The following is a 21,237-nucleotide window of genomic DNA, read 5'->3' on the forward strand; positions in this document are numbered from 1 at the left end:
GCTTCAAGCACTAAAATTATAAGGTAGTATGAAATCCCGGGGGGGGGGGCACTTTAGGAATTTCTGGGTGGGGACGTGCCGCTGGGACCCTGGAACCCTTAACCTATACCAGAGCTAGTTCAGCTGAATTTTGCTACCCTATACTAGAGTAAACTCCCCAAATCCCCCCTATCCTAGAGTAGCTGTTTCCCCAGTCTAGATAAAGTCTTCAACCAACTGATCAGTTTCCTGAAAAATGATACCCTATTCTAGACCCAAACACTCTGATTTATATACCCTATACCATACCCTTCACAGCGGCACATACCTATTTAGCCCATATATGGCAGTACCCCCCCGGGTGTGAAATCTGGAGCATTAGAAACTGTTTTATGAAAAGGATAGATGGTCTAATGGCCCTTTAACAAAACTGGCATACTGTCTGCAGAGACAGAGAAAGCTACGTCCATCATCTGAGATACTCTGAAGACCCGAGCAGTGCATGGTGCCTCAGCTATTAAACATCTGTCCACGACATAAGAACAAAGTCTTTAAATGCCGAAGCACCAGTCGAAATAACGACTTCGCGCAGGAGACTGCGAGACCCTGGTTTCAAAATTCGAGACCGAGACTTAAAAAAAGCATTCGAGACGCCGAGACGCAAAATCACCCGAAAACGAGACCTATCACAAACGCTTCCGAGATTTCGAGATCGGGCTAAAATTTTCCGAGACCCACTTTTTTCCAGGAACCATTCTATACTCCTGAAAAACTAGTAATATTACTAACTAGGTTTATAAATGAAAGTCTTATTTTCCTTTTTAATTTATCGATAGTTTGATTTTAATCATTGCTCTGTCAGTTTCAGATTAACAGGGTCATAGACTCCCCTGATTACTTATGAAGTGATCGGTTAAAGTGTTGTAGAATACTTACTAGCTTTTACGTCGCTAGTTTTACATCATTTCTAATCAATCTCTTTTTTTGTTTGTTTGTTTCAATTTTTAGTGTCAACTTAGAGCAGAAGTGTTTAAGCCCTACGTAAATTCAGACTTTCAGTGTTATATATATTTCCAGTCAATTAATTTATGCAATTACGTTGGCAATATGTTGATTAAAAGTCACTGCTGTCAAAAGGTAAATTGATTTGAACATCAACTGCAGTCAAGTAGAACACTCTGATTAATGTTACCTCCTATAAGTTATAATATTCTAATATTCAAACTTCTTGCCAAGAACATTTTAGGTCTCTGACAAATAATTTAATGATGATTTTCTCTCTTTTGAGTCCCTTTCCTTTTCAGTGCAGTTTTATCTTAAGACCTGTATTTTCTTTTTAGATTCATGTTACGACAATTTTTAGACATATTTGAATTTACTCCGTAGCTACAGTAGTAAATTTTAAGCTACCACCACTATAATTGTTGTCCATCCTGCTGAAGCTAGCGCATTTCTTCTTCCCAAAAGCGTCGCTTTTAAGATGCAGATCGTCACTTAAATTTTGAATATTCAGTTGATATGGCCTAGCGACTGGTCCAGCTGATAGTTTTACGGCGTTGTGCATGAATGCAAAACGAACGAGAAGTCATATTATGATGAGGCCAGACACTGAAAAGATGACTAACCAATCAAAAGCCAGCGAGCCTCCAGCCGGACACGGGAAAAACCCAGTTGTGCTCATGTTTCGAAGTAACTTCTCATTTTTAATTGCCGAAATTGTAAAGCAAGCGCGATATTTATTAACTACACCCCAAAGCGTAATACTGAAGCCAAAGCAACCGTGAAATTATACAAATGAACTCTTGAAACCTTGAAGACAGCTTTGTGCGTCATTGGATGTCGTAAATATTCAAAAGATAGGAAAGAGGGTCTGGGTTCCACTATAATCCTTATGCCCTTGCATATAAAGGACTCGATGACACACATGATTTAACGACTTAGCATTAGTCAGAGAGTGAGTCAGACTTTTTGAACAAAATGGCACTACAAGGGATTTTCTTCAGTTCTCCTCAACTACAAAAGCAATATAACGCAGGTATGGCTTCAAATCAGTTGTCGTTCTTCTCGGAAATGTGAATTACCATGTGTTATTTGCTGTTCATTTAAAGAACAGCTGTGTTTCACGTCGATATGGGAGGTCTCAATACACACCAACCCTTCGGCACTCACTCAACCGAGCGCTTAGACGTTTCTGTATTAATAACTTAATCAGTAGGCTTGTTTATCCGATGTCAGTGGGTGCTCTTTCGCCCTGAAGTGCACGCCTTCACTTAACTATATGATCGTGCGTGATCTCAGAGTAATGCCAAGTAACATTTCGGTTACATTGTGTAAATACTTCCTCCGTTAATAGGTGCTAACTAATGCGGATAGCTTAACGCGATAATGTCGATAATACTTTACCGCGATATATTCCGTCGCAAATTAATATTCGTCAGTTTTTAACATTTTAAGTTCTGTTTTACGCTTCCGTGATCGACATTGGTTCAAGTCCACTTCAAACGAACCCGGATTTGAAGTGTATATGATGTGTATCAGCGTTTCACTGGACATGTACCGACCGCGTTTGTGTCCCCCAGCATTCAGTTTATCATGCATCAAATACTGTGTATTATCATCATCAAAATCGTTCTTAATGCGATGTACAGACGATATTGTGTCTCATTAACTTCTTGTAAAACAAATATTACTCCAGTTTTAGGCTTTTCTAAACTGAACATGATAGAAAAAGGGCGCAAGTTTCTATGTTTCCCGCAAGGGTCATTGAATTAGTGACAGCTTCAATATTTCCTCGCTGACGGTCAAAGACAAAACGTGATGAGCGATTGTGGTTTTAATTAACTCGATGTACATGAATCTGTGCGTCAGTATTGATCTATTGACAGGCCGCAAAGTAAAACAAACTATCAAACTAAATATCCGGTACAAAGGAGCGAAAGCCTCCTCAATTCGTTGATCAGGTTGATGCTAATTCGTATGTAGTGAATAATTGTTTAATCAAAGCTTGTCCTTTTCTAGAGCTACCATAATAAGTCTTTTAAATATTGTCTTAGATAAATAACGCCGGCTTTCAACTGGCAAAAGATCTTTTCAGATGGGTTCACTCCTGTTTCAATAGGGCCATTTAGTCTAGTTTGGGAGCAAAGCAACTTTCCGAAAACTATGATAAATGATAAACTTGCCGCGGCTTCGTACTTCCAGGTCAGTATGACACAAAAACAAAAGGAGGGAAGAAAACAAGGAAAACATAGCACTCTTGGAGTTCTTTTGTTTACTGTAAGATATTTAGTAACAAAAGAATTTTAAAACAAAACTCGCAGACGTTGGCGTGACTTGAAATTTAATGAAGGTAAACATACTCGCATGGGAAATATTTGTGCCGAAAAAAAAGACTAATTGAAAAAGTTAACTTTGGTGAGATTTCTTCACTGTCTGACTCTCAATATTTTGACTGTGTTTTAAACGCAATTTTTCGCTCATAAATGGTTTGGATTGTGCTTAAAGTACAAAAAAATAATATTAAGAAAAATATAAAATATCTACATCACGGATAAAATCAATGTTAGCAGTCATCTTAAGATTTAGGCCCGAATCGTCAACAGCCCGTAGTAACTTAGAACTTCTTACGGTCAGCAAACCGCATTCACTATTAAAGCATCAAAATACCTTTTGTTTCAATAGCTGGAATATTTGAATAACAAAAGGAAAGTTTCGAAACAAATTACAAGATCGAGAAGTTACACAGTTTGTTTGTGTTTACCAAGAAAATGAATGCATTTACAAAATAATGCGACATCGGGAAAGAAACTGACCCGTTCCCCGAACTCATATTGTTCATAAATTAATAAACAAAAAGGTAGAACCTAGTTCGAATGCCAGGCTTTTTGCAAAACTTAGTTTCAGCAACCTGAATGGCAAGCCATCCGAGCGTTAATTCAGATCACAAAACTTTGAGTGCGATCAGGCGAAGCCTTCCTAAGTTAATCAAAGTGTCTTTTAAGTCTTCTACGCCAGTCATTTCGGTTACTTTTCGACAAACCAATTATTCTAGGAATTTCGTTCGATCGCACTAAAATAAGCTGAGCACTGCAAGCTTTGCCAGGACGAGGCTGATCGGAATGAACCGTTGGATGGCTTGCCATTCAGAGAGTCGTTGCTATGTGGTATCCATGCACGTGACCAAGTTCTGCAAAGGGGGCCTATATTGGCCTATAGTGACGTCACGACGACCATATTGGTGTTCCTAAACAATACCGAACGGCGACCATACTGGTGTTCCAAGCCAGTCTTGTGGGATTTAAACCATGTACTGGCGCTTTCTTTTGTTCCAATGAATTTGCATAGATGTTGGCCACGTGAGAGAAAACACTCTATTAAAACTTCGAAAAGTAACCAGAAATTATATTGTCCAGAGCCTAATGCATAATTAATTATCACGTATATTTGGCAATTTCAGTAATTTTCTATATCACTTCTTGTAATTAAGTTCGGCGTGTGAATAGACAGTCATAGCTTGTTGATTTTGGTCAACCAAAAATTGTTCTAACCAATCACAAAAAGGATGAAACATGATTGAAAGACTGTCACCTTGCATATATTTTTCGGGTGGTTATCTTTAGTTTAAGAGTTTCAAGGAGGGTTAAATTGACATCCTCAGAATTTCTTTTGCAATTTATTAGTCAACCTTTATTACCAAAAACTAATTTAGCAGGTATTTTTTTAAAAAAAAATCGCTGCAGAAAAAGAAGTCCATGTTAGTAGGGTTTATCTCCCGGCGTTTGACGGGATCCGGGGGGTGGTAGAAAGTCTTGATAAAAGCACTTCTGACTCTCATACATTTTCCCAAACAGCCACCTCAAAACAAGACCAGTACAAAGCCAACGGGATCATGAACAACGCTTTCTCTGATTATCCCGCCGAGCGCCCTTATACCTCCTCATTCATAGGCAGCAATTCATCTGTGTTTGACCCACACCTCGATCAAGACGTGTATACCGCGAACCGGCCACCGAAAGCATCATATTTGTACAAGGAAAAACCAGTTGAGCCCCCGTACGTTTACAGAAATGAAGCGCCAAGACGCCCTACTACAATCTCAACAAGTGCTAGTACAGTTGGCTTTTTGCCTCCCAAGAAGAAGCAGCGCAGCATACGTGGAAAAACTTGTGTTCTTCTGTTATTATTGCTGTGCTTTATTATTCTGTCTATTGTTATGATTGTGTTGTATGCCAGAAAAAATGAACAGGGAAACGCGGGCAAAACAAATGGAAATAGCCAGCCAGTGGTGAGTAAACATGTTCTACTTTGTCGCACTTCTCACTGCGCAAGATATCGCCTCTAGTTAGAAAGTAGGCTGTGCCAGGCTCTTAGAGAGTACAGACGTCACGAAAACAAGGTCAGATCAAGGGGAAAAAAGACTCACGTACTGCGGCCTGCGTAGCAAGCGTTTCCGTGCGGTTTCGGAGCAAAGAACGAGGAACAAGAGTCCCAGACCGCACGAAAAATGACGCGAATAAAAGAGCGGGGAGGGGGTGGGGAAGAAAAGTATGAAACAAACCTTTGATCGACGCATGTCAATATTGTTCGACTAGCCAAGCCAAACAGGCGCCCCGTTCGCTATCGAGCGGGGTTTGCAAAATCCTGGGGTTTGTCTGCAAGCGTTTCATTCCTTCCCCTCCCTCTGCCCTCTCTTTCATTTTTCGACTCTCGATTTATTTTTCGTGCGTCTAAAACCGAAAACCCTGTTCCTCAGTCTTGTTTTGCTCCGAAACCAAACGGAAACGTTTGCTACGCAGGCTTGGACGTGCGTGATATTGGGAACGGGCGGGGGCGGGAGAATAACGTCCTTTCTCTCCCAGCCCTCGCGCATTTTCTGCGTTAGTGTTTGATTGGCTAACTATTACTTTTTTTCTGAACCTTCGTGGTGTCATGTATCATGGCTGACTTGGCAGCTTTCAAGCTTGGTTTTTCAAGCCAACCTAGTCCATGGGCTCTTTTCTTTTTGACCTAGCTAACATTATTTTGTAATGAAGATGATATGAACTTTGGAAATACAAATTGAAATGAAATTTAAGCAATTGCAAATCAGCCCGAAAATAGTTTTCTGGGTATCAACGGGATTCAAACTCAGTCATAACATAGTTAATAAAGTGAAATGGTTATGCAGCCCGACAAAGGTCTTTATTACACGTTTTTATTAGCTGTTTTAAACTTGACCGTGGACAACGTTCAATAGCATTCCTGATCATTTGGAACTTACTGACCAATATAACTCATCGCATTCTTTCATTCAGTCACAATTTAAAAAACAAATAACGGATTGTGAACGTCAGAGAGCTTCCAACTAAACTGCGGCAACGTTTTTTTTTTTTTATCTTTGATATTTGCCGGATTTCATAACCAGTCTCCTCTGCTAACTGTGGTCATGGCCACTACTTAAGCGCGGCAGTGCTCTACCAACTGGACCGACTAATTTGTTCTGTTCATTGTAACTCCTAAGAGTGATGAAACATAACAGTTAGTTCTTTTTCCTATTGACAGACAGGTGTTCCACCTACAAAACAAAAGCTCGACTGCAGACCTCTTCCAAAACCAGTCGCTTTTAATCCGCTGCCAGCAAATGTATTGACGGAGTTGAGATCTTTAGAGTCCTTAATTAACTCAGAAGTGGTAAACGAAGGACCGGTAAGTCCTGTCTTGTTGTTAATGGATGTGTCTCTTTTTGTTTCAGTAATTAAGGTATTGTTATTTTTTTTCCCTCTTACGCTCTTCATGACAAGACAAGTCAGGTAAAGAGAGAATAATCTTGGCCAGTTTTATTTCACTTTTCATTGGTAAAACAAAAGTTTATGACAAAAAGGGGCATTAAGTAACCTTTATTAGAGTGGCATATACACGCAGAAACTATAAGTTGGGGGAGTTGGAGTAACCTGAAGAGTTTTCAAGGCCAACTCCCAAAAGTGAGATGTAAAATTCTATTTACAACTGAATAAATTTATGGTGAAAACAATGTAACTTACCTCTACCCAGCCTGCCTAGTGGGCGGAAATTGTTACTCTTGGGAGTGTGTCAGGCGACCACGAGAAACTGATTCAGAGCGTCTCCTCCCCATTCTCTGCACGGTTTCGCAAATCCTCTGCCAACGCGCGCTTTGCCGGCGGTAATGATGGATCCTCCTGGCGATGCTGGCAAACTCTACTAAGCTTTGTTCAATCAAAATGCAGCAATGGGTATTCACTCCCAGCTGCTGTTTCACACTGCAGTTTGAGGATTCTTTCACTCAAACTTTCTTTCTACACTCAAACGTTAGAACTGAATAACCAGTGGATCCCTCCATGACTCAGGCATTCGGCCGTTGGGCTCCCTTCTTGATCCCTTAAACCTCCTGAGTTTTAGTTTATTCCACGTTTACCAGCCTTTGAATTATTTTATAGCGCTTACAAAGTTTTTGATTGCGGCCAGTGTTGAGGTAGTTGTCCCTTAGGGATAATGTACGCGCTAATAACGAATTTTGTAATTGTAATGATTAGTTGTTTTATGTACTTGTAGAAAGCTGTAAGCGTCAACATTGTGTATATGGACAAGGTAATTTGGCAAAGGGGGTTTGGGGTCATGAACAACTCTGAAACCATTAAGAGGAAACCAACATCAAAAACTATTTTTCCAATAGCAAGTGTATCCAAGGTCCTCACGGTAAGATACGAGACATCATAGTTTTTTTTTTATTTTTATTTTACGAGAAAAAACCCCGCTTTTCTATTGTTTCTGCAAATGATAAGCGATATTAAGGTTATTTTGTAGCTAAAAGATTAGTGGGTTTTTTAATTTGGGTCCTGTTTAACCTGTTTGGTCATCGAAATAGGACAATATCACGATCTGAAGTCATTTTACTACAACTACCAGAATCCTTCAGTTTGTTGTCTTCTTGTGCAAATCAAGGCTAATATTTTTTAAACCTCAGTGGGACTGACTGATTTAAATAATAAAGCAAATTCTTAATGTTGTCATCGTGAAAATACGGTAAAATTTCGAAAATAAGCCCCTCCATGGATAAGCCCCCCAAAATCGTAACGCAAAAACCCCTCTGTTAAATCCGCCCCTCCGAATATAAGCCCCCGGGGGGGCTTGTACTTGCAATTTGCCCTCGAATACACTACAAGCTGGCCGAGTCGATTTTGAAAAGTAAATTTCTTTCCGTACGTAAGACCCTCCAAAAATAAGCCCCGCAAAAAGGGCCTTTGAAAAATATAAACCCCGGGGCTTATTTTCGGAACTTTACGGTAGCTTATTACCGTTTGACAGTGACGGGTTTATGTATCAGATTCTCGCTGTAATCCCGGTAAGTGGAAAATCCCAGCTGTAACGGTTGATTTCCAGTGTCGAGTCATTTTTACGTGTGTACTTGCGTAAAATTTACGTTCGCAAATAAAATAGAGGCAATGCATGAAAGGTCGCTCGTAAGCTTAAAAGTTGAACCTCGCTCAACTTCTCGTTTAAGCTCAGTACTTTTTATCTTGCCTCTATTTTATCTACGTGATTAAAATTTACGTGCTTTAACATGCGTAGCCAAAAGCGAGTCAGTGGAAATCAACCTCAAGTGGAAAGAATTGCGTGAATAGTAACCCGTAAGAAGTATTCGTTCATTGACAGTCCCGCTTCTTGATAGTCCCGGAACACACCGATTTTAGACCCTAGGATGTGTGAAATAGTTAAAATGGCCTGACACGATGGCGAAAGATGATGTTCTCAGGCCCAGTTCAAACGTCGATCTTTTCACGTACCGAACCTAATCCCTTCAATTTTGTACATGAAAAGATCGACGTTTGAATCAATTAATTTCGACATATCTAATTTGGGTCTACCCATGAATTAAGATCGAGTGGCTCACATCTCATGTGTCGAACCTAATGCATAAATTACTAAAAATATATATTATTTTTCACTTGTAGGCATTTCAGACTATTGAACATCGTAAAAATGAATTGAGTCCGACTAATTAAGTTCAACGTCTGAATCAACCGTCGAACTTATATCATTTGGGTCGACCTAAATAGATATTAAGTTAGGTACATGAAAAGATCGACGTTTGAACTTGGGATTTAGACTAGTTCCTAAACCCCCAATCATGTCTAAGTTGGTTTTTCTTGAGAGTTTACTTTCGACCTTCAGTAAAGTTTGAAACATACACAGGGGAAAAGGGAAATCTGAATGCATAAAAAAAAAACATTGTGTGGCTAATGAAACGTGCATGTTTGATTTTTTAGACGTTAATGCTGTACAAGTTATACAGTCAAAGGTTCGTTAGATCTCTTGATGATCCGGTGACCACCTATCAATTTGACTTTTCTGTGAAAAATCCTTTTAATAACGCACCAATTACTTTAAGGTGAGTCATGAAACTGTATTCTTTCCTTCACATTACATTTCGTAGCAATAAGCCGAGGAGAAACTTATCAAAAGCTTTAAAAGTTAGCAAAGTAATCCTCTTGATATTGCAATTTTCATATGACCTTGAAAAATATAGTTTCAGGAAATGTTCATTATTTGTTTTGTCAGCCAATGGATGAAAAGATCCAAACTTGGCCTCTTGGCCTCTTTGTTTTCCCGCCAAAGAAAACTGTAATATTGAGAAGGCACTGTTCGATTGGCCAATCGTATTGCAGTATGAAGTCAAAGCGAAGTATCCCTTAAATTCCAGAAAGTTTTTAGGCATGAAGTTTTTTTCACGCGAGCGTTCGTTCAACCAGCGAAAAGCTACCCTCGTTTGTACCCGTTCAATAAACCAATCAAATCGCTCTATTTCCGTTCGTTTGTTGTTTCTTTTTTCTTCGCGTTTTCATTTCAAGGACATGCGAAAATCGCTCTATCGTTCTGACTTTACAGACAGCTTGCATCGCATCGTTCAGGTCTACCAAGGGAGGCGCCATGTTTTCCAGATACAAAGGATAATCTCTGTCCTTATACTCAAGATCAGATGATACAAAGACTGAAGAATACAACTCTACTAAAAGAACCTGGAAAAGAACCTCAGTACAGGTTGGCAATCATTATATAGTGTAAACTGTTCCCCCCTCCCCACCCCGCCCCTCTCCCGTCTCCTCCCCTCTTTTTCGCCATTATCATAATGCAAGTGTTTTGGAATTTGTATAGTAGCCACTCGGGGGACTTTATGACACTTTCATGGCACCAAATTAAATCAGTAACTTTATACTCACTAAACGCCGCCTACAACACCGTTCATATAAGTGCAAACAATACAACAATCACTTGCGTTCTTTGTGAACTCTTTTTTTCAACAAAATTCATGTTCACTTTTAATTGAAACAATGTATGTCACGTAAACTTAAATTTCGAGATAAAATCTGCTTTCTTTCTCAACCTTCAGAACCTAAAATCCCATTTGTACGACTACTATAACATCTACTGAATTCGACCGACTCATTTTGGTCTGGATACAGAACTGCGAAAAATGATCACTAATATCAGAAATAATGTTTCCGCTACTGAGGAGTTTGTCAGGATTGTTAACAATCAACGTAGCAGAAGTTCTATGAACCCGCGTAGGTTGGTCCACTGTTGGAATAAGATAACAGCTTTGCAGAGAGAGTAAAAAATCCTAGCTTATTTGAGATGATTCACACTTGAGTAGATCTATATTAAAATCACCCATGATATGAACGTCCTTGTCACCTGAAACCACGATTAGTAATGTTGAATTGATAACTGTACGCTTCTGAGGCTTCGATAGATTTCCTAATATGATTGCACAGACTGATTGAAATTTCGTTAACTCTTGAGACGAGCTCCTGAATTTGCGTCTCAGCTTCCACTTTGATGCGGATGAAGTCGCCATATTGGCTTGACATAAATTCAATTGAATGCGCTTTTCCTGGTGACAATTCCCGTTCGGCGTGTCGGCCATATTAATTTTTGACATGTCGTCGGTAACTTTCTGTAGTTTGTTCTTTAATTCTTCAATTTCGTTACACAAATCTTGATTTTGCTTTCAAAAACATACCTATATGGCTTGTACAAAAGAGAACCCCAGGGGTATGAATTGAGAATTGAGAGACAAACTTATCTCCAGAACCCGGGGGGGGGGGGGGGGGCGGATACTGCCATATATGAGTTTTATAGGTATGTGCCGCTGTGAAGGGTATGGTTTTCAAGCAGTTTACTCTAGGATAGGGTATATAAATCAGAGCCTTTGGGTCTAGAATAGGGTATCATTTTTCAGAAAACTGATCAGTTGGTTGAAGATTTTATCTAGACTAGGGAAACAGCTACTCTAGGATAGGGGGGATTTGGGGAGTCTACTCTAGTATAGAGTAGCAAAATTCAGCTGAACTAGCTCTGGTATAGGTTAAAGGTTCCAGGGTCCCAGCGGCACATCCCTACCCAGAAATTCCTAAAGTACCCCCACCCCCCCGGTCTCCAGAATAAGTACCCCGTGGATCTTTGAAAATAAGCTGTGATTTCTTTTCTTTTCTTTTCTTTTTCGATCTTTTTCTTTTTTAAAATCTTATTATTTAATATGTAGTACTGTGGGCTCTGTAAATACTGTAATACTATACAATAAAAGTTGACTTGTCAAGTAAATTACAAAATAAAGCTCATTGTTGTTGAAGTTGTTGCCTGCATTGAGCAGTGATATAGTTACGATGGAAACTGAAATGAGCTGTGGTTCAATTGAAAATATTCTTGATCCGCATTGGCTTGAAGTTACAGCCCCCGTTTTGATCAAATGATAACACTGGGGCGGGACACCAAAAAAACGAGGTTGATTGAAAACGAAAATAACGAAACTTTTCCTTCATAGTAACCTGGGTTTTGCACTACTCGGCCAAGTACTGGGTACAAGGTTTGGCAGAATTGGTGGCGGGTTTGAAGAATGGATGAGAGACAATTTGTTATTCACCCTTGGAATGACAGATACAACCTTCAATTTGGATGCGAGGTAGGATTTTCCAGATATGATTTACAGTAATCTATGATGAAAAATCCTTTTTAACAAATTAAATAATAACACCGTAACATTTGAATCAGAAAGCTTGTCTTGTGATTCCTTTAACAATGCGTTTTAGTTTATAAGTGCAGCCATTGTTTTGGACTCTGAAGACAATAGCTACACTCGTAAATTACACTTGTAAAAGTTTTATTAAATTGACCCCAGCGTGTAAAAATCATGAATTGGAAACGCTTCTGAAGGAACGTGTAAGCTTTTTCTTGTGAAATAATGTGTTATTAAGCACTTAATTTACTACTTACTAACGAAGGGCGATCCCTCCCGAACGAAATTCCGTGATAAAACCCTTTCCCCAAATTTCTATCTAGCATGGTTAACCGAATTTCGCTGATGTTGTCTGGAAAGGTGTCCCTTTTGATGTCTTCGAAGAACTGAAAAGGACACGCAAATTACATGACGACTTTACTACCCACCTCCATAATTTAGGCTGCCGGGATTCGAACCCTCATCCTCAACTGGGAGGGGTGTCAGTAAAACGCGGGGTCAATGTCGGGATCGGGATCGGGATCGGGATCGGGATCGGGATCGGGGTCTATCTTTTTTTAAAAGAATGCTGTTTTAGGGTTAGGGTTGACTCTAACCCTAACCCTAACTTTAACACTAACCCTAACCCTAACCCTAAAAAAGCATTCTTTAAAAAAAAGATAGACCCCAGCATCGGCCCCGACCCCGACCCCAACCCTGCGTTACTGGGAGCTGGTCATTAATTAAATTTTGTAACTGCATGAGTTGTGCCTTCAACTGCGAAGATCTTCTCTGCATTCATTTCTCCACTCCGCAGTTCCAACATTGTTCTGATATATGAAATTCATATACACGTTATTTCATCCACAATTTAGTCTGAATTTTTTTACTCCAAATGACAAAGACTACGACATGATTTATTTTTTAAAATTTGCTACAATGTTATGTTATCTAAATCAAATCTAAATCTAAGGTAATCATATACTAAATTGATAACACCTTATTTTTCGTTCCCATTTTTTCAGTCTTAAGCAGAGTATTCCAGTTGGCTACTTAAGCAAGAAAGGAGAATTCCACCGTGTTCTAGAATGGGGCTGGTTAAATCCAGGCGGTGGTGCATTCTCCACTGTAGCAGATCTAGCTAAGGTAAAAAACCAAAGAGTGTGTGGGACTCCGATATGAAAAGGATGGGGGTGGGGGTATTCGTCTGAAAATTATTACTACACCCCTAAAGGACACCAAACTGGGCGTGACTCACGCTAAATCAGGCTAAATTAGACCCCAAAGGAAACCATGCACAATATGACGGCATTTGGTTTTGTATAAAGATTTTTCTTTGCAAGTGAAAGGTTTAAAACCAAAAGTCTGACATTTCAGGTAGGTGGAACATGATCGTCTCGGTGAGTGTAGTTCTGAATAAGACTGTTGTTTGCAGTTGCTCAAACGTTTCGACAACCTGTTCGGTAAATGCATCTTCAGAGTCAAAGTGAGTTGCATCTCGTCAGTTGATGGTATTAAACTCTGGTTACTGACCTGATTGGTTGAATTAAGTATTGGTTAGTTATCGGTCGTCTGTGAGTTAAGCTGTGATGTTATTGGCTATGAATGTCACGGGTTAACTGACAGACGAGCTATAACTACATCGCGACCTAATTTACCAGTCCGGTCAATAACCTGTCCGAGTTTAACTGACGTGATACAACTCGATGCTCTAAAGATGACTACCGCACAGGTTGTCGAAACGCCATTTACTGCCAACAACAGTCCTATTCTGGACTAAGTTCACCCGGAGGATCATGCTCAACCCACTTATGAGATCTTTCTTTACTCACAACCCTAATCCAGCGATAACCGCATGGGTAAAAATGTTGGCTTTCCGCCCTGAACACCCTAAATGAGACCAACCCCGACCCCGACGAGATGAAAAGCATCCATCACTTTTATCTGTGAGTCCCCCCTCCCTCGTAGGCAAGACATCAGTGCTTCCCTCGTTCTTTTATTTTTACACCCTGGTGAAAAATTTGCGCGTGGATATGATATGTTGCCCTAAATTCAATTACGTTACTATGTATTGGGCACGGAGGTTTCTGCAACAAGATAAGAGGCATTTTAAATTGTACTTTAATTACGCCAGGACATTTAAAATTTCACAGAGTTTGTGCACGGACAGGACTGAACCCTCCTCGTCGGGGCCAGCCATTTCCCTCGTGCAGTAATCAGCTCCTGTCTTGTCGTGCTACTAGGGGGTAACAATTTGAGAAATTGAAGTATTAATTTGTTTTATTTTTGCATGCTCACTTTCAGCTGGAGATAGCTCTTTTCAGAGAAGGATCAAGCAACAGATATCTGCCTAGACGGTATACGGATTTATTTTTTGCGCCAGGTACTGAGCTGATGATCTACCTGTTAGTTGCTAAGCCATCTGTACATTTTTACTTTTCATTAGCTATGTTGACTGATGGGTTAACTTCGTATATCTATTTCTTTACTTTAGGTTACATTCTTCCAGATGGAAGAGGTGATGTTGTTGGAACGCCATGGGAAATGAAAATACTCGATGACATGGTTATAAGAGAGAAAAGGGGCTACGTTTATGGCTATGATTCAATTGTTTCAATACTTCCAGAGATGAAAGTTGGTAAGGATCCTTAATATTCTGTACAACCCACATCTTGTGCTCTGAGTGAGCTCGCAAAGCTACCGTGTATGGTTTGAATTACACGAGCCTTAAAAGACACAGTACACAGCAGAGAGCTTAAGCATCGAGACTCACTGACCTCCCGGACATCATGAATAGCAACCGGAGGGTCGATGCTTCACTTAATGGAACGCTTCTGTCTCACCAACGAATCTGAATTCCCTTGTTAGAACCCCCGTTGTACGAATTTGCCGAGTTAGAGCACTGAAAGAGAGATCGAAAATATTAACTTCCGGTTGTCATTTTTGTCGTTCGGGACGTCAAGGTTCTTGTCGCGTAAGGTCTCTTTTTCCTATCAACCAAGTTTGTCCCCAGGGCCTTTCCCTTAGGCAACCTTTTTCCGCCCCTCCCATTTTCTAAGGCAAAAGTCCTGAGGACGAGGTTGATCTTGAGTTACAGTAAATTAAATTTCAGACTATCTAATTTTTTTGTTCGCCGAAGACCTCTAAGCCAATCAAAGCGGAGTAGATTGCTAGCAAATATGGTCCAGAAAAGCAAATTTTCAGGCAAAAAAAAACCATGGATGCTAGGAGTAGGAACCCTACCTATAACTGCTACTGCCCTGTGTAGACGTTTGCGAACAAAGGAATATCGTTGGAAAGCAAATCACAGAAATTGTAAGACGGTCTGTCACGTTTAGAACATGAAAAAGCTCGGGGCTCTTTGAAGGTTTGCAGATGCTAAACCAAGAGCAGTTCCACCAAATCAAGCGAAACGCGCGAGATACGACCACGCGCATAACTGAAGGCGCGAAATGGGGGAGGCGTGAAATGGTTTTGACGGATTGTTGATAGTTTGTTATCAACGATTCAAGCATCAGAAACGCATAATTCATTTGCTCTGGCTATGGGAGAAGTATATCCTTTTTCTTCTCGGGCTGCCTCCCTCGTTTCTCGTGTCTCAAGGCGTGCACTCCCCTCACTATTCTAGATGTGAAGAAAACGAGAGACTGCTCGCAATACACGTAGATGCACGCATATCACTTATATTTACTGAGGAATCCTGACATTGCAGCTTCTTTTCATGATATAAGAGGTCTGATAGTTAAACGTCAATTACTGAGAACAAATGAAGTAACTATGATTAGTTTCAGACTAGTTTAGTAACTGTGAGTTTACACATAATAAAGACACGTACAGTCAGGGAAGCAAATAGTCTTGGGGTGTAATAAATGCAAAGAAGATAATCGCAAAGAAGATCATCTTCAACATAAGAAATCATTTCGTCTTCATCTTTCCCTATTACAAACCAATTTAATGACCATCTCCCAGTTACTTTGCTACCACCGGTATCGCAGAGGTCAGGTTTCAATTTTTAGCCAGCCTGAATTTTCAGGCTTTCTTTTCACAACTGCATAAGATGCGATTCTAACTGGGATGATCTTCTTTGCATTTTTTTCTTCATCCCGTGTCTCCAATACATGTATTCATATTATCATCATTATTCACGGTGCACTCGCGCTGTTGGTGGATTACATTTTCGACTTCTACTTTCTTTTCTGTAGCGATGAACATCTTGTGTACAAACTGCGGAGATCTCGCCAATAGAGTGAAAAGCACTTTTACCACCAAGATCCTCCCCGCATTTAAGGAAGCTCTGAATAATGTCCAAATACAGGTGCGTAGCTTCTCTTTTATGGACTGAGGGAGAGCTTAAGTTGAAAAGAGAGAGGATCTCACTTGGATTCTCTTTCCCTTCTCTCTATAGCTTGAGAAAACAGCCGCCATTTCGCGACGCCACTGGTGGTTTCTCCACGAAATAACATATGAAAAACGAGCGCAGAAATTCCATTTTGATGACGTGTCACTACCCAGATCTGGGTAGTGCTTATGCAGATTTGCAGCCAATGAGAAGCATTTGCGCTTTTTCAGGAGCCCATCAAATGGAGCCCCCATTTCCCATACAAGCCCTTGGAGTCAACCCTTTCCCGAGTAGACTTATAATTAGAACGTTTCCCAGGGGAGACTTCGCGCGCCGACGGTGGGAAGAGTCAATCACAACGACGAAATGACACTGCTGTTGTACTTCATCAAACAACAGGAAATTCGGTGTTGACAGGCCAAAGACAATCATAAGCTAGTGAAACGTGACTTAAGCGTTTTCATCCCTCAGAGATTTTCTTTCTTTTCTTTCTTGCCGGTAGATTATACTGTGGAGAGTTTTAAACTCTGACTATGTTAATCTTTATTTTGGCTGCTTGTCTTACATTAAGAGACCATGAAGCTGGTCTGTTAGATGCATAATGATTAACTACTACCTTCAGTCTGTAGTTCTGGATTCGTTTTCTTTACCCAATTTTTTTTAAGCGTTAAGGTTATTATTTCGGCTAAATGACTCAACATTAATCAAATTTCTAGTTTTTCAAGTTTTTTTTCCGAAATCCGTTTATCTGAAAAAATACTTGTAGTCCTTGTGGTTGTTTTGTCCGTCAGCTAGTGTGATGATTCCCTGCTACGTTTTGTAACGCCGGGCCCAGCCATTGTTTTCTCACAAAAAAGTGATCTACAGATGCGAATTCGAAGGAAAGAACTGAGCCTAAACTTCTACATTAACTGCTGAGAATTGTCCTGTCAGTCAATGACTATAACTATTTTGTCGCAGATACAATCCATTTTGTTTTTCTGGAGACAAGTGGGTCTTTGGACTGGAGTGCGATGTCACAAATTCCTCCCTAGCAAATTAAATTTTCAGTTAGCTTCACGGTCGAGCAACTGTTCTCTTCTGTTCAACTTTTCAAGTGACAGTTTTATCAGGCAACTCTCATGGTGATGCGAGTCAGTTGTAGAGGAAGACTGCAATTTGTCAAATTTCGGAAATAAAGCATTCCTCGTTAGTTGCTACTTAGGTCATCGCTTTTGCACACGGTGCTTAACTGGCGAAATCCACTCCACGGTGATGACAAAAATCAAATAATGATCCTGGCACTTTTTCGGCGCTGATCATCGAAAAGTTCCAAATCGTCCACAGAACGCTAAATCGTCGACTCTTTTCGAAGTGCATGCTTCCATGTTGAATATATGACGACAAATAAAAACACTCGCAAAGATAACTTTCAGTGATCCTCAGTTCGCTGCCTTTGTCCCATCGCTTCATGCTCAGTCTCATTCGGGTAATTCATTAACTTTTATTTCATGATACCCAGATCCCAGCGGCTGTAAAATCATAAAAATGGACGAATAGTAAAAAGGAAAACGGTCGAAGGATGGGCTTCTGAGTTCGACTTCACCCAAATTTTTTTCACGATGACATACGAGGCTCACGGAAATATGACACTTTTCGCGGGAAACAAGCCGTTCTATTTATAAATCTACTCGGGAAAGGGTTGACTCAAGAAACTAATGGAGATGGAGGCTCCATCTGGCTTTTTCAAATAGTCCACAAAGCATAGCCACCACGTAGATATAAGAAACAAAAATAATAACGGTAAGAATTGCGCAAGGACTCACTTAAAGACGATTAGCACTACCCAGATCTGGGTAGCTAGAGTGGTACGTCAACAGTATGGACCTTCTGCGCTCGATCGTTTCTCAGGCGGCATTTCGCGGGAAACCATCGTTGGTGTAAGAGACGCAAAATGTCGCCTGTAAACTCAGGCTATTGCATTTATCTCGTGTGTAGAATTGACACTTAGCTATTTATGAAACCCGTACAGCACTCGAAGGCATTACTATAGGCTTGATCTCCGCCGCTCTCTCGGTCCTCCTCCGCGGGAGGAGCGGGGGCTCATTTCCCGAACAGCGGCTGGTAATCGAGCCTAGCATTGTGATAGCATCACACAAAACATCATCACGGGGAGACGACTCGAGCATTGAGTTGGTTTATCTGGTATGTATAGCCTTCATCCGGGCAGATGGCTGCTTCCTTCTGCCAAATGGTAGCCAATGCGCAGGCTCAAATATGAAACTTGCCCGTGACTTCAAACTATCCCTGAAGAATAACTCTAGGGCTCTTAAAGACGATTAGATATGTACAGCCACCACTTAACTTGTATCGCTGAAACAAAGTGGTACAGGCAGAAAGAAGTTAAGGGAAGAGGCCGATCATCTATATCCCACCTATATCGGTCCTTTTACTTTTGTGTTTAATCCAAATTTAAAATGTTGTAATGTTTTTCATCTTATATTTTATCCAGAAAATTGTGAACCCTCCCGATACAAAGCCATTTCTTGGAGTTTTCCTAGTTGACGGACTCCCTGGTATAAATCATATGGAAGCAAAGATAAAGGAAGAACACATCCATTTTTTTGTCAACGGCCTCCGCGATTATTTCATTTTAAACTACACACAGCCAGAAACATTCAAAATCATTATCCCAGCAAATTTTCCTTGCGCCACTACCTTTACTCTTGGAGTAAATCAAGACCTTGTCGTGTACGATAGTCCTTCGAAGGTGGATGGGCTCTCTGACAGGTTTACAATGTATGGCGCACATCCAAGTGGAAGAACGTACTTCTACAGAAATCGGACGTCTAGCTCTACGTGATTTCGGGATATGGGAGGGCGTGCTTTTATGATGATGTAGCCTGTACTCATACGTTGTTTTTTTTTTCCTTTTCCACAACATCAGCGAGCACAGGAAGGAAGAAGAACTCTATTTTCTTCTTCCCCCGGCAACCCCCTTGCACTAGCGGTCAATAAATCCCTCGCGGTTGTTATTTTATACGGCCACTCGACGCGGACGGACCCTTGGGAGAAAACTCTAGTTCCACATTTGGCTCCTGTCAGGTTTACCAATAAAACTGAGATTCAGGAAAATCGGAATAGTGGTTTACTAGTTTTTACTTGTTTTGTTTTTCCGTCCCTTTCATTGCTGATCAGGTACCCAAAACTACAATTTATGTCTTTTCGACGGAAAGAAGTTTTAGACAGTGCCAGAGTTTTGCTTGCAGGACACTATATTTTTCATTTATCCAATCTGTTTTCCTCTACAACTTACATGTAGCACTGACAGAATAGGCCATTATAGGGAATACCCTTCTCTGGAAATGAGCAGCCTCTCCGGCCTGCAAAAATGGGTATCTTACGTCCGATAAGAAAGTGTCAAAGGAATCTTCAAAAGAGACTAGGCAGCCTGTGACGCGATCAATTCGTTTTTTCAGTCGCATGGTCTCTAAAACGTTACCGAAATCATTTCATGACCGTGGATGTCAAAGAAAAGAGAGAGGACAACTGCCGGATTTTGATTGAATTCAGTGCAGCGTGATCTTTGATCTTTGATCTTCGTTAATTAATGTTTTTAGTATCACCTTATAAAGGAAATACTTAGTCACACTTATACAGGCAGTTTAAGAAAGCTTATTAAAAACTGGGCTATGCGTGGTTACAGTATTTGATTTCCTGCAATTTAACTGGTACAGGGGAGAAGGGTTATCTCTGATCATATATTAGTTCCAGTAATTGCGTCAATATTCTGAAAAGCGTAGTGATAGATCACAAAACAGGATTTCCGCGCTATAATTTTTTCTCCATTCCTACTTCATCGACGGTCGAGTATTCTTCAGGGTATTTACCTTTTAATACGCGTGTATAATTACACGAAAATCAAGGGCCTTGATTCGGGTAAAATTGCATCATTGCCAAACAGCCAAAACGTGATCAACTAAATGTACAAACATTTACCACAAAGGACTGCAAAGGACCGCAAACGAATATGCCGAAGAACGTAGGATCTATAAAGACCTGATCAGCAAAAATGAAAAGTAGACATATTAAATCCTGCAAACAGAATACTGCAATGCTGATCGTACTACGTGAAAATTAACTCTGCAAGACATCAACACGACACCGAAAGAACTCAAAACAGAACGGGATTGTAGCCATAGACAGCTGTTTCGCTCTCTTTGGGGTTAATGCTTAATGCTTCATTTTAGTCATCGTCTAAAATAAACAGCATGCTCATCACGAGACTCATTTGAACGCAATGAAAGTCGTTACGATCCTTATCCCCAGTTTCCACAGTCTCCGCTAAGAACGCCTGGGACTCTGAAATGGACTGACACACGAAAAAAAACGCCTGCATTTTCTGAGTCTCGCTCTGCTAAAGCAAGTTCGACTAAATAAAAGGATAAGGGGTTGGACCCGAAGCGTGGCGAAGCCTCACTCACGGAGTGCTGTCCCGGGGTAAAACTTACTCCTGTAAATTTTGTGGTGTAATTTGTGCCAAAAAGATATAACACATTATCTCATTACTGGAAAAAAAGTATCCGGTTGAGGCCATTCTCCTACCTGATTATCGCTACTGCGTCTTATATTCTTGAATCAATACTACACCCTCGGCTCTCCCACCCTCTGTTAGTAACGTTCCTATTGCTGGTTCTGAGTGTCACGCCTTTCAAAATAGATCTAAATAAAAATCAAAACCGTTCAATAGATAAAGTCCAGAATTTGGGACATGAAAGGAGTAAATGTACCAAGTTCCTCGCCAAGATTCAGGGCAGAAGAATATTCCGTATACAAGATATCCGAAGAAATGTTTTACCCAAATTTATAGAGATTTATATGGAGACGCCATGCTGGTGCTCACCTGGATGGGCACCAACATGGCGGACGGAAACCATGAAAAACATCTGTT

The 21,237-nt window shown here is 40.4% G+C and overlaps 1 protein-coding gene across 1 annotated transcript; it reads left to right on the plus strand.

Moving 5' to 3' along the window:
• The first annotated feature begins 6,541 nt into the window (after nt 1-6,541).
• Nucleotides 6,542-20,486, plus strand: LOC140931317 (putative beta-lactamase-like 1). The gene is made up of 10 exons (XM_073381100.1): nt 6,542-6,663; nt 7,528-7,671; nt 9,243-9,364; nt 9,862-10,014; nt 11,798-11,935; nt 12,994-13,114; nt 14,273-14,351; nt 14,463-14,606; nt 16,171-16,283; nt 18,799-20,486. Exons 2-10 carry the CDS (start codon nt 7,555-7,557, stop codon nt 19,147-19,149), a joined length of 1,338 nt encoding a protein of 445 aa, XP_073237201.1. The 5' UTR covers nt 6,542-6,663; nt 7,528-7,554; the 3' UTR covers nt 19,150-20,486.
• The last annotated feature ends 751 nt before the right edge of the window (nt 20,487-21,237 follow it).

This window comes from Porites lutea, chromosome 3, assembly GCF_958299795.1.
Source record: "Porites lutea chromosome 3, jaPorLute2.1, whole genome shotgun sequence".
NCBI lineage: Eukaryota > Metazoa > Cnidaria > Anthozoa > Scleractinia > Poritidae > Porites > Porites lutea.